At 46.6% G+C, this 14,029-nt stretch overlaps 1 protein-coding gene and 1 long non-coding RNA gene across 4 annotated transcripts in view; one reads left to right on the top strand and one right to left on the bottom strand.

The window, feature by feature from the left end:
- The window catches only part of LOC134514378 (uncharacterized), a 60,267-nt gene extending 58,799 nt beyond the window's left edge, over positions 1-1,468 (bottom strand). For all 3 annotated transcript variants that reach the window (XR_010070719.1, XR_010070717.1, XR_010070718.1), the window contains exon 1: positions 1,332-1,468. This is a non-coding gene — a long non-coding RNA (uncharacterized LOC134514378). The remainder of the gene's footprint in view (positions 1-1,331) is intronic.
- The window catches only part of KATNAL1 (katanin catalytic subunit A1 like 1), a 44,695-nt gene continuing 31,866 nt past the window's right edge, over positions 1,201-14,029 (top strand). The window contains 3 exon segments of the mRNA XM_063332147.1: positions 1,201-1,345; positions 9,347-9,430; positions 10,362-10,537. Of these exon segments, the coding sequence (XP_063188217.1) occupies positions 10,376-10,537 (162 nt within the window). The 5' untranslated portion in view covers positions 1,201-1,345; positions 9,347-9,430; positions 10,362-10,375.

Raw genomic sequence — 14,029 nt, 5'->3', positions numbered from 1 at the left:
GTGGGACACTCTCAGAGCCGTCATGAGGCAGCTCCAGCAGTAAGGACTCGCTGCAGTGGTGCAGCTGCACGCGGAAACGCAGCTCAGATCTGATGGGATGTCAATGGGCTGCTCCAGCCTCCGTGTCTCCTCTCCTTCCTCTAGCATGGGTCACCTAGTTCAGGAACTTGATCCAGCTGAACTCTGGTAATTTTTTTGGAGGGGCATAACTGGCTTTCCACCGGATCAGATACCAGGCTTGCCTTGCCAGATGGCAACATAAGCGTTATTGCCATGTAAAGAACAAACAGAAAAGCATAGCCATGATCAGAGAGAGAGGCAGGACTGCCCCTTTTGGTGTCAATACAGACATAGGCTGCCTTGCATTAACTGTGAAATGACATCTTTGGAAAGGTTTATAACCGCATCGCTCCCCTCGCAGGGACCAGGGTGTTTATATCAAGAGTCACATTTCAGAAATGCTAGGTAACATCCACCCTCAGCAGAGGATACAAACTGGGTGGTGCCGTCCTGTGAGGCTGCCCGTGATCACCAGGCATCACTTTGGTCCAAGGAAGAGGCAAAATCCCCAAATCCGTTCCTTTACTGTTACATGAAAGCAACGAAACCCGCTAGCAAAGATGGTGCCGAGTCCCCTTCTGCATGCCTATAGAGGACAAACGCGCATTGTCCCTTTCCCCGGTGAAGTGGAAGCAGTCGAGGTTTGTATTCTAAGCGTGCTCGTCCCCCAAAACCCGACGACAGAGCGAGCGCAGAGCGCACGGCGGTGGCCCAGCAGCCAGCCGGGACGCCGCGGCGTTTTGCTCCCGCACCGACACCCTCCTCCCTCGCCAGGGACCGCGCCATTGCAGCTCCCGCCGCAGCGGTCCGACAGGGAGAGGCCCTCCCCCGCCTGCCTCCCGCCAGGATGCCTCAACACGCACACCTTCCAGGGGCTGCCAAAACGCAGCCTCGGCCGCGGCGGGGCGGGCAGCCACCCCGGCGGTGCAGTGGGCTTTTCCTTTTGTGTGGAGCTCGTCGGGAAAACCCCACCCTTTCCCCCCCCCGCCCCATTCCCGTCAGGACGCTGCAGAGAGAGGCCGGAGCCCGCCCGCCCCACAGCGGGCCCGGCACCGCCCGGGGCCCCGGCGGCCTGGGGGCGGGGTAGCGGGATGCCGCGACGTCCCCTCCCCGCCGCCGCCGCCGCCGCCGCCGCCGCCATGGCAACCGCCCGTCGCCGCCGCGCGCGCGCACCCCCCCCTCCTCCCGATCTGACAGAGCAGAAGGGCTGCGCCCCCCCCCCCCCCCCGCCCCCTCCCCTCCCCGCGCCGCTCCCGTCCGCGGACACGCACCCCGTCTCTCCCAGGTAACGGCAGGGCACGGCTACGGGGCGGCCCCTCACGGCGCTGCCCGGGGCGGGCGGCTCGGACCTCGGCCCTCCCGCCGCGGCGCCGCTGCCCGTCCCGCCGCGCTGAGGGAGGTGGCGGGGGGGGTGTGTTGGGGGGGGGGGGGGGGGTAGCGGCGGGAGAGGCTGGCGGAGGGCAGCGCCCCCCTCCGCCGCCGAGGCTGCTGGGAAGTGTAGTCCCGAGGCCCCCGCCGTCGCCGGGCGCTGAGGGGAGAGGCGGCGGGGGGGAAACTACAAACCCCAGCGCGCTCGGCTGGGGTGGGGTGGGAAGGAGATGGGTGCTGCGGCTGTGTCCCCGCAGAGGAGACCGTTGTGAGGAGGGGGAGGCTGGCTCTGAGTGAGGGTGTTGAGGCGACTCGTCTCTCTGGTGCCGCCTCTGAGGGGATGGTGGGGCCGGAGCGCCGTGGACGGGGGTCACGGGTGCTCCTTCACCGCTGGAGGGAGGGGCTGCGTGGAAGGGGAGCGGGGGGGGGGGGGGGGGGGCGCGGGAGGAGGAGTATGGCGGAGCAGGGGCGGGGTGCGATGCGAGGAGAGGGCAGTGGCAGCCAGGGAGGGGTATGCGGCAGGCAGGGCCCGGAGAGGGGGGGGTAGATGGCTGCAGGAGGGGAGGCCTGGTGCAGGATGAGGGAATGCAGGGGAGAAACCCGGACGGGGGGGATGCAGCTGGGAGGTGGGTCGCGGGGGGGTGATGCATCGGGTGGCTTGGGGATGCAATGGAGGACTCTGCCGGAGGCTGAGGAAAGAATGAATGCGAGGAAAAGGGGCACATGGGAACGCAGGCAGATGGATGGAGGGGGACAGATCTGCTGGAGGAGGAGGGGCTGAGCAGATGGAAGGGGAGGGCTATGGAGGAGGCAGAGTAGCTTGGAGGCTGGGTAAATGGATGCGGAGGAGGCAGCGGTCAAAGAGAGCCAGGAGCCAGTGGCCCCGGAGAGTTTCCCCCAACCGGTTTACTTTATAGCTTGCAGTTTCATGTGTCCTGCCACGCTTAGGCTCTGTTGAGCTGGTTGCGCTAGGTGATCTTTACATAAACAGACACAGTGTTACTTTTTAGAAATAATTCTGCTTCATTTCTATTTTGCCCACATTTCTTTCACGATGGCAGCATTGGCATTTGTCTCTTTTCCCTGTCCATTTCCTCTGATGACAGTTCCAGTGTTAACCTTTATCTTATATTCTGCAGTAGGCATAGGCGGGGAGTAAAACTGCAGTACCTGCTCCAGATCATATATAAAATATACATATTTATGGTTAGTATATTAGAGGGAGTTATTTTTTCTTCCTGAAAATCTGTATCTGACAAGCATCATTACAGTAGTATTCCCTTGTATGTGCACATTAAATATCTATTCCTAATACAGTTTTGAATGTCACAGAGATGGGTTTCTTTCCAATGGGTGTTTGATTTTTATTGCAGCTGAAGATGGCTTTTTTTTTTCCTTTTCTTTGTTTTACCCTGCCGCATCAGACATATCCTAGGCAGGCGTAGGCTTCGTGCAGCTCCTGGTACTTAACAGACGGCAGAAACGAACATCGCTGCTGCAGCATGCTTCCAGGGTGCTTTGCTCTTGGAAGCTTGGGCTTTTGAGCAGGTAACGGAGAGGAATGGATCCTGCCCTGAGTGGATCAGTGTCTCAAGATAGTTAAAAAAGTAAATGGAAGACAAGGAAACAACAGTAGGCCTTTATCTGGTTTGCTGTGTAAATAATTGCGAAAAAAAAAGCTGCTTCTTCTGTGGACAAGCTGAGAAATCTGAAGACTTGATGTCTGTAGTACTAACAGCAATATGCATATAAATGTATATTTTAAAGCATATATACTATTCTTTAGAAAAATTTTAAAAAGCAAACTTCCAATTAAAAAAAATACACATTCACAGTCCTAAAGAGCCAATTCTTTGAAATTCAGAGGGGAATTCAAGAGGTGGAAAAGCATCCAGGCCTGAATTCTGACCTTATGAGTCAGGGTTATAAACACACGTGTGACTCCATTAAACCTGCAGTTATTCACAGTGAGTTTATCTGGGTTGCAGATTGGCTGCGCGAGGAATGTAGCAGCAGCAGAACGGACCCTTTGTGGAGCTGGCTCTGGTCTGGCAGGGCTCGCGAGCTGCGGCGCTGTGGGGACGGGGACATGCTGTATGCGGGGCCAGGCGCAAGAGTTTAACTGCCTGTCCTGGCACAGAGCCCGACCTAATAAATGCTTTGCACCCGTGCTGGCTCTGCACAGACCCACCTTGGGAGACTTTGGTGGCACGTTTGCTCCACCAGAAGTGCTTACACACGTGATGTGCAGGGAAGCAAGTGGCTCCAAAAAGGGCGAGAGGGGATTATTGATATGGGATGAGTTCCGCTTTGTGGAGTCCTTCAGGTATCTGAGCCCTGCATCCTTTCAGAGGAGGGATTGGTCACCTCAAGGCTGGTGCCACCTGAACACTGGCTTGGGTTTGGTGCGGTGCTAATGCCAGAAGCCCTGGAAACTGTGCTGGAGAGGAGAGAGAGGTGTGTGGAGCCAGCCTGGGCCCAGCCGGGCTAAGATGTAGAAGAAGCAAGCAAGCCTCTTGCTGCCCAAGCTGTGTGTGTATGGAGCTACACTCCCTCATGTGTCCCATGGTGTTTGTTAGCTGTTTTCCTTTCTGTTACCCAGCCTAGCTGATAAACACCTCGTTACCCTGAATAATGGTGATGTGACCGTATGGATATGCCTGAAGCTGGTACCCCAGGTGCTCTGGAGAAGGGTACATTGTGCAGTCAGTTTTAGGAATGGCAGAGCCATCTCCGATTCTCCTGTCTTGTTCTGCAGAAAATTGTAGTTCAAAGGCTTTGCAAATGGATGTTTCATTCTCCAGGATGCTACTGTTCGGTGCAATCGTATAGTATCTCTAATTAAAACACTGACCAACTGTTTAGTGGTTTCTTATGTATTTGTGTTTACTGTTAACTTGTGGTGAATGTCTGCTTCATTTGAAGAATTATTTTTTTTCACTTGCATGTAAAGTAACGTTCAACTCTCTGTTCCAAGTTAGCTCTCAGAAGATCCCACACAGAAATAGTTTGACGGCTGTGTGCATGCTTCTTCTCCTTCACACTTCCATACGCGTTTCCCCATTAACTCCACGTCTGCTATTTCAAAACAGAGTTTCAGAGCAAAGAAGCCAAAAACCCAGTTAACAGAAAGCAGTTAACTTAATTGAAAAATCCCTTGGTGCTGGGTTTCCTGAATCACGATGGGTGTGTGTGCGCTTTCTCTGGTGTGTGTGCTGCTTTGAAGTGACATGTTGAGGGGAGTGAACACTCCAGTGACATTACCTGCTGCAGCCCCCGGTGCTGCTGCAGTGGTTGTAGCGGTTCTTATCGCTGCTGATGCGCACAGCAAAAGGGAAAAAAAAAAAAAAAGAAAAAGAGCACTGGCGTAGCACACGTCTCGTCTTTGATTCAAGGAGCCATTTCAATGTAATTTAAATCCAAATCTGCTGGAACTGTGCCGCATTCTTATTTTTATATATGTATATTTTAACAGGAGTTGTGATCCTGTGAGGTAATGATCATTGGCTTCCACTCCAGTCCATGGGACCACAGCTGCAAGTTTAAACAAAGCCAAGTTAACAGGGAAAGAGAGATTTGGCTGTGGAACTTGGCAAGCCTTTTGTTTGTTTGTATTTTATCTGACAATGATCAGTTAAAATGTTGTTTTTGTCATGTGAACGTAATGCCTGGTAATTGTCTGCAGCATCAGTGATTGCTTCTGAACAGGGACAGTTAATTATTAGAAATGAAGACCAGTTGTTCAGCACCCAACTCCAAAATAAAAGAGATAATCTTTCTAATAAAGCAGGCAAGACTTACTTAGATTTTTTTGAATAATTGCATTTTTGAATAGCTTATTCTTAAAAATCAAATAAAATACATCAAGCACGTGAAGAAGAAATACAGTCTGTATTTCAGTCAGAAGTAGACTTCTGTAGGCTTCTAGCAGGAATCACATATCATGCAGGGAAAAATGCTTTTTTCTTCTTCTGATAAAGTTCCAGTTACTGTTGCAGTTTATGCTTTTCCAGGTAAGGTATTGTCATAGTGCTAGATGCCTCTATTTTAACAAGTTTTAACTTTGAAGGGAAAATGGAAATTAGGATCGTTGTACTATTTTAAGTGAAAACATAAATCGAGAAAAAAATAAAACTATTTTAACAAGTTTTAACTTTGAAGGGAAAATGGAAAATAGGATCGCTTTACTATTTTAAGTGAAAACATAAATCGAGAGAGAAGAAGCTGTCTGAAACTGGTCAAAGCCGGCTTACAAAAACAATATGGTCTTAAACTAAGAAGAGCGGGTTTAGATGAATTGTAAGGAAAAGCATCCAAGCAGTAAGAAGAATTGTAGAAAGAAACAACTTCAGTTCATTCTGGGGTTGTGCAGCAGCAGAGGGCCGTCCTGGCTCTCTTTTGTAGAAGAGGAAAATGTATAGTCGTACCTTGGCACTGTGTTTCAGAAGATGGTGCCTAACAGCCTGGCTCTCCACCTTGTGACGTTAGTTGGGTCTCTTGCATTGCATTTTGGGCTGCCCGACGTTGTGCTGCATGTCTTATTTACAGAAAATGAGAACCAGAGTTAGCAACCAGGCTTCATCTGTGTATGTCCAGGCCTTTCCAGATGTTGAGCTGCCCAGTCAGCAATACTGCACAGCTGCTATGACGTGAGACCATATGTCCAGCGATCTCAGGGAGCTGTGGAAAATTTTTGGTCTGCCTGGGTAAAATTCCGGTCAGAGAAAGACACATGTCCAGAAAAAACCAGGTATATTATAGCCCTATCAGTGAGGAATTAACAACTGATTTGGAGAAAAGTCTGATTAGTAGGCAGTAAATGAGGCTTGATGTGACTATTGAGATGATGAGAGTAAAGCAAAAAAGAATAATTGCTCATTTAATAAGTGTCATCCATCCTGTGCAAGAGTTCTATGCCCATGGAGAAAATGGGACACCCCATGTGTGACATCTGTGTCACACATAGGCATAAAAGAGACATGTAAATATGGCAAAGGTGCCTTTTGTTTTGGCATTTGCAAGGTTGAACATCCAATATCAAGCAATAGGAAAACCCCTGCTACAGACCCCATCTACGAGGGAGGGCGTTTATTGCCTCTGGTAGCGCATTCCTGCATTCCCACTGGTGTCGCGCATGTTTTGAATAGTGTGCTAAACAAGCTGTCCCCCTTTGCCCACCATTCACACAGTGACCGTATCTGCCTACAGATATATCTGTGTATGTAGAATGCTTTAATGTTAAAATAGAGACTGTCTTTTGGATCTTGCTCAATTGTGCGTTGCTCTAGTTCTGGGAGAAAAATTCTTTTCTCACCCCAGATAGGGATCAGCTCAGTTTATGCTCCAAAGAGTAGAGATTAATATCCCCTGTGACCTTTTAGCCCAGCTGCTGCAGGGTTTTTAACAAGTGGGCTTGAGACCCCATATGTGGCAGCTACGCTGGCATGAATGTCTGTAATGTCTCTTCTTGTCAATGATCCGTGAACTAAGGAATCTCCAAGGATATCTTGACGTGCCGTGGAGCTGTTATGGTCTAGTGCAGGAAAGAACCACGCAATGATAGGATGAAAAGCCGGTGTCACAAGTAATGTGTAAGTTGCTCTAAATGTATCTGACAACAGTTGTCCCTGGCTGTGTATTTACTTAAAAGATGTGGCTGTGATATGGTAGGAAAAACAAATATTTAAACAAAACCCCTAACAACAAAAAACAAACAACAAAAGCACTATTTATGACTTCTGTATTTCTGGTTCCTTGGATGTTTGCAATGTTATATGAACTCTATAATATAATGTAGAACAGATAATAAAAAATAAGCACGTATGTGAATAAGCCCCCACCTCGTTCCAGCTACCTCTTCCTCCCCACCCCTGGTACTGAAGAGTGGGGTTGTCCAGAAAACAATCCAGGAAGGAATTCCTTCCTAAAAATATTTTTTCCTTAATTTTGGCCATCTTTGTTTTGACTTGCTTTGGCTATTCTGAACTAGTGTTACCATTGCTGAGGTGCGCAAAAGGTTTGTAGTTTGTTTAAATCGTTTTTTAGCCGTTAGTTTAAAATAGCCAGTCTTTTTGCAATAGGACTTCAAAGAACTGCCTGGGGGTCAGGGGGAGCACTGCTTTAGGGCTGAGCTTTCCAGTTGCTGTTTCAAACATGCCTCAGGTATATGGGTGACGTTATATTCACCTTCTCAAGCTATATTACCTGCTTTGCTGTCTAGGGTAGGTGATAAATAAAAATTGAAGTGCCTGAATCCAAGAGAAAGATCCAGAGGCTTTTGTCAGTCTAGCTCAGAGGCATCAACCGTTCAGTAGGATGGGGAGGGACTCTATCAGGGAGTGCAGTGATACAATGAGGATTAATGGTTTTAAACTGAAAGAGGGAGATTTAGATTAGTTGTTAGGAAGAAATTCTTTCCTGTGAGGGTGGTGAGGCACTGGAACAGGTTGCCCAGGGAAGCTGTGGATGCCCCATCCCTGGAAGTGTTCAAGGCCAGGCTGGATGGGGCTTTGAGCAGCCTGGTCTAGTGGGAGGTGTCCCTGCCCATGGCAGGGGGTTGGAACTAGATGAGCTTTAAGGTCCCTTCCAACCCAAACCATTCTATGATTCTATGATACGCGTACATCCGCCAGCCTCCCTGAATGCTCCAGCTTTCAGTGCCTGTTGATGTTTAGAAGCTTTCCAGCATGACACACTAGGCATCGATCTCTTGCTTAAACTTCAGTGTGACCAGCCTGAAGCCCTTGAACTTTTGGAGGAAATCATAGAATGGTCCAGAACTGCACGCAGTACTCCAGGTGGGGAAATGGGAGGCTCTCATTTGGTTTCCCCCTGCAGTTTTAAGACCCTGTACTGTTTATTTACTCTCTCTTTTTTGATACGCATGGGGAAAACCTCCAGAGATTTGAAGACCATTTTCCATAGGGGAACAAGGTGGTTGTGTAGCAGATCCTAACCTGGATGTGTTTGAAGATGAGGCAATGGATTCTGCCCCAGGTTGTGGTTTGTTCATTTATACGTTGACTCATCAGATCTGAATGGGTTGTAACCTATATTCAGTTCCTATCTTTTTATCTGTTTCCAGTGCAATGCAAGTGACATCACTTTTTCCTATCAGTTATCATCTTCTGTATTTTGAAATTAAATGGTCTTAATTGTCAGAGAGATAGAGCTCTCCAACGATGTATCGCGCCCTTCCTCATCACCAAGACAAAATGAAATTAGTGTTGCCCTTTCCACCTTAGTTCTGCTCCTGCCCAGAAGTTTCTAACAGCCTGTGGGACTGATCTGCGAGGTGAGATGTGCAGCACGGGGTAGCTGGTTTCCACGGCTTGGTTGCAGGGAGCAGGAGTGAAGAGGTGGTGGAGGAGACCTGGTGTGCAGCTGCAGGCAGCAGTAAGGACCATCGGAAAGGCAGAGTGTGTGTTTGCTAGTCAGGGAGGGCAGAATGAAGGTCATGTGGATATATGTTTAACTTATTGTCAGAGCTTTGAATTTTGCTAAGCACAAGGGAATACAAAGACATGATAAATTCTCCTTAATGCCATCTTGATCTTGTCTCGCCTGTTCTATAAAAGCTACTAACATTTTTATAACCCACTAGGATGTAAAAGGTTGTTTCTCCTTGTTCTGGCTTCTCTCTGCCACCACCTGCTCCTACCGCACGCCCTCTCGGATCACAGGGTGTCTTCAGCTGTGCAGCCTGAACCGTGTGCTGCGCCAGGCCCTGTAACCCTGCGCTCCCCCTGTCTGGCTGTATCCCTCCTTCCCTGTTTCTTCTCCACCACCTTGCTCTTGCCAAACCCTTGATGCAGCTAGTGGACAACCCTCCCGAGCCGGCCTCCCCTCTCTTGGTCAGCGCAACTCTCTTCATTGCATAGCTATGAATCCTAATTTGTTTTTTATTTTTGATTTCCAGAGGTTTACATCTGGGTGAACGTCAGGGACCCCACCTGTCCTGAGTTGGAGAACACGGGAAAGGAACGGATACTCTTTTTGTGTGGTAAGGACGTAGACTTTGGGTCATGTGGGATTCAGATAAGGGGGCAGGTACGGCTTCAATCCTGAACCTTAAATATAAACCTAGCTTTAAAACATAGCTTACTTTTGAATGTGTGGTTTAATATTGCTTTCTTGAATGGTTTCTGTGAAAAGTTTGACTATGGGTTTTCCTTAAAGTCATGCTGCGATTTACTACTTGTATAAAAAAGTTAGTAAAATCTGTAAATCTGAAATTGTTTTGGGGACTAGGGTAAGGTTGTACTTTGGGAATCGCTGTTTTAAGAAATCTTAAATTTGGATTGCTAACTCTGCCATAAATGCCAAAGTGACATGTTAAATTTAATGAAAAAAATCCAAGTCAGCATGTGGATGTTGGAGTACTTTGAAAGAATATTTAAACAGAATGAGGCTCTCAACTTTGTCTATAGTAGAGCTGTCATTCAACCGTATCATAATCTCATTAGGGTGAGGGCTCTTGAAAGTGCTAAGTGCAGACTTCCCTGATGCTGCTTGGCACATTTAGGCACGTATGTAATACCACAGTATAAAAGCAATTTAATGCCTCGTGTGATTTGTGATTCACGGGTTGATGGCTGCTAATATATTGTGGTGATCTACAAATTAAAGTTTGGGTTGTTAGGTTCAGTGTGGGCAGGGCATTTAATTTTCTTGCATGAATTTAACAGGACTGGGGCCAAAGGCAGCAAAGAAGTTGTGTTTCTTATCACTACAGAAGAGTTATGATTCACGATCTCAAACCTTAGGCTAGTAAAGAGATACTCCAGAGCTAAATGGTTGAAAAAGAGGGGGACTGGATGGGAACAGCGGGTGGAAAGACACAATTTAGCTATGAGAAAAAACTAAAGTGTCATGGTCTGAATTATCCTACAGCATATAAAATTCATTTTTCTGATTATTATGTTCTCTTTTAGATTTCTAAGCGAAGATGAATTTAGCAGAGATTTGCGATAATGCCAAAAAAGGAAGAGAATATGCGCTCCTTGGGAATTATGACTCTTCTATCGTATATTACCAGGGTGTCATCCAGCAAATCCAGAGACATTGCCAGTCGGTCAGAGATCCAGCAATTAAGGGCAAATGGCAACAGGTAGGATGAAATAAGGTTGCCTTTATTCTGTTAATTGATATTTGAAAAACACACTGTACTTCCCAAAGCTTTAAAGGTATAGAGGATGTATATTTCAGTTAAGTTTACAACCTTTCTTTTGCAATATTTTGTTTATGAGAAAATTATTTTTGTGGTGTGTTCAAAAGGAATGCTTTTGTTCTATTTGAATAAAATTTTTTGTTGTTTTCACTTAGGATGTCTGGCTAATCACTGGTCTGTTTGTGAGTGATTGCATACTTTGGAAAAAACTGTTTTGCCGAGGACTTCCTTTTGCTGTTTTATCTTTTGACCATCTAATGTCCCGTAAACTAAGATGTGAGTGGATGGGTTAGCATCACTAGAACGGTTGTCTGAGTAGCAGTTAACTATAATGCTACAGTGTACAAATTTGGATCAGGTTTCTGACTCCAAGTAATACTCTTAGCCGGAGCCTTCCACAAATGCATCTCCCTGCTAAGCAGAGTACTGTTGAAGCCAAGGAAGTAATCTGCAGGTGAAATATAAGAACCCTCATTTAGCACTTTCAGTATTTAAGTCTTTCTTGTATTTTGCAGTCCCATTTTTCATTGTACAAAATGTGTTCCATCCAAAAAAATAAGCTGGAGGATAAACATGTAAAGGGGTATGCCAGAATAAAGAATTCATGTTGCATAAATGTTATGTTTTGAAAGAAGGGCATATCTCCTATAGAAGATATAATTTTGCAGTAAGTAGCTAAAGAGGTGATTTCTAGAAGAGTTTTTCTAAATATCTTATGTTTAAATGATGTCACTTAAAAACAGCAGCAGACTTTTCCTTTTTATTGCAGCAGGTGCTTTGGTTATAGCTTTGCGCGTGAAACATCTGACACTAATGTAAAGTTTTATGTACTGATAGCTACAACACTGTTAGCTATCATTTTGTCATGACGGTACTGTTCATAGGTGTTTATCATAGAACGATAGAAGTCTGTCTGCTTATTAAGAGCTTGTGTGCAAAGCATGTGCGTGTACAAGCAGCAGTGATAGTGCCTAGCCTGCCCGGTGATGTCATAAGCTGAATGTTGTACAGGAGATATTCACGTTCAAGTACTTGCATTCAAGCTCTTCCCCACCCTACAGGAGATATTCACGTTCAAGTACTTGCATTCAAGCTCTTCCCCACCCTACAGGAGATATTCACGTTCAAGTACTTGCATTCAAGCTCTTCCCCACCCTACAGGAGATATTCACGTTCAAGTACTTGCATTCAAGCTCTTCCCCATCCCAGGGCGTGCTGATACCAGGTCTTCATGTCCCATGTATGTCCTTAATTCCTGCCGAACTTGTAGCTGGCGTGAAGGTAGAGCATGAGGCTTTCCTTGTTCTGCAGCTGCATTCCTGCCTTGCCTTCACTTCTGGTATTTAGTGTTTCCTCTGATAACACGGATTCTTCCATTAAACATTTAACAGCTCTTGCCTTGTGAAGATTACTTCAAGTCTCATGATGTTGTGTGTTGTTTGAACTGCTTCAGAGAAGCCTGTGCACCCTGGAGCGTGTGCTGTACAGTGGAGACAAGCCTCAAGTAAAAAAGGACCATTAACACACTTTCCAGGATTATTCCCTGGGGAAGGCAGCTGGATCCTTCACAGAGGATCTGAAGTTGGCACCTTCTCAAAAATTATCCCTTTTAGCTAAAATCAGAATGGCCCCTGACAGTGTCCCATAAATGCTTTAGAGAACTGTCCCCAGAAAGATCAGCAGCAGGTGGGGTAGCGGCTGCCACGCTGTGTGCTCATGTTAATTCTGAAACTTTCCAACACAGCGGTGGCAGATGAGCTTTGTCAGAATATTGCTTTGCCATTACTGGTGCCAGTCTTGGCTCAGGGACAAGCACCAAAAAGTAAGAAGCGTGATTAAAAAAAAAAAAGTGGTGCTCCATCCCCAGGCTGTTTGCTTTCTCTTTCATTTATGGGACTACCCGTAGCACTGGGAACAAAATGATGTAGCCCTGACAGCAAATGGTGGATGCAGTCCTGGAACCCCTCGCTTTTCCATACCTGCACCTGAATGGTTTGGTGAGACCTGTAGAGGTAGACCTGCTTTCTTACCCACTCTTGATAAATAACTGTTGTGCCTTCTCACTCCTTGAGACGGACTAAGAGGGAGTCTGATGATCTGGATGCTAGCACTGCTTTCCAGCTCCAACAGCAGCTCCATCCAAACTGTCAGTCACATTCAGTAGCTGTCTGACAGCCTGTTCTGAAAAAAATTAACCCAAAAGTTGGATCACAAGAAACACTCATTCACAATAGTAAAATAGTATTTAGATATTCTTTTTAGATCAGTCTCATGAAAAATTTACTCCATATACATTATATAAGTTTAGTAAAATTCAGGTCTAACCCACTTAATACCAGTAAGGTGCAGAAGCAAAAGATTCCCATACCTGTGTGCGTCTTGCAAGTGGCATGAGAAGCAAAGCAACCCTTAGGTCATGGTTAAGGGGATGAATGCAATTGATTTTTACCTGAAATTCTGTCTCCTTTGGCATATGGAACAAGCCTGCTCTTTAGGTTCTTCAGTTTTTCCATCCTGTGAGGAATCTGAGGAGGATAACACCACTGGTACCTTCTGGAGATGTAGTTTAGCAATCTCTCAGACACTGGGTAAGTAGCGCTTTTACTGTTGGGAGCAGTCCACGGTGTGAATGGCCATGTAGATAAGTGCTCGAAGGAGAAGATTGTTACGTAAAACAGTTCTTCTCGGAGATGTACTGTCTGCATGCACATTCACCATCTTGAACTTCCCGAAGGATTCCTGGCACACCAATGCTGAGGGGATCTGGCAGTATGAAGCATGCCCTTCCTTTCCGTACGTTTGCGCGCAGAGCATAAACAGGGCATTTGTCCTACTAGTACTTCTGAGGCAGTGAACTCAGTTTCAGGTGTTTGCCTACATATTCCCTCATAAAATAGAAACATTCATATGAGTATCATCTCAAAGAATAGTCACTCTGCAGCTGATCAACTCACACCTGTTACATGAACCATTGTTCTCCCTATTTGGTCACTTCTTTACAGGGGATGCTCCATCCTGAATAGGCACGTCATGCTAGGTGGATCTGGTTTGTTGCTTGTGTACTACACGGGATTTTTCCAGTAGTTTATTGAGCAGTGTAGAGCAGAAGTGAACCAGAAGTAGTTGGGATTTTGGGTCAGACTCCCAAACACTCCTCATCTACTGCTCTTTGCTTAGGTGTCATTGTTTCCAAATTTCTACAGGTTGGTCTGGACAGAGTGATATTCTGTGCAAGTATTTGGTGGCTTGTATTTCATGTTGCACAGTCAGACAGCTTCAGCTTTGCAGCTGGGCATCCTGATTTCAAGGGTTCCTTGTGTGCTTGGTGCTGATAGTTATGAGGAGGATTGAATGTGAACATGTATCATCTGCTCCCCTGGGAATAACTGACTGGCTCCGTTCCACTTGTTGCAATACTGCTTCTGGGACTTC

The sequence above is a fragment of the Chroicocephalus ridibundus genome, chromosome 1 (genome assembly GCF_963924245.1).
Source record: "Chroicocephalus ridibundus chromosome 1, bChrRid1.1, whole genome shotgun sequence".
NCBI classification, from domain to species: domain Eukaryota; kingdom Metazoa; phylum Chordata; class Aves; order Charadriiformes; family Laridae; genus Chroicocephalus; species Chroicocephalus ridibundus.
This window is presented reverse-complemented; position numbering and strand designations above follow the sequence as displayed.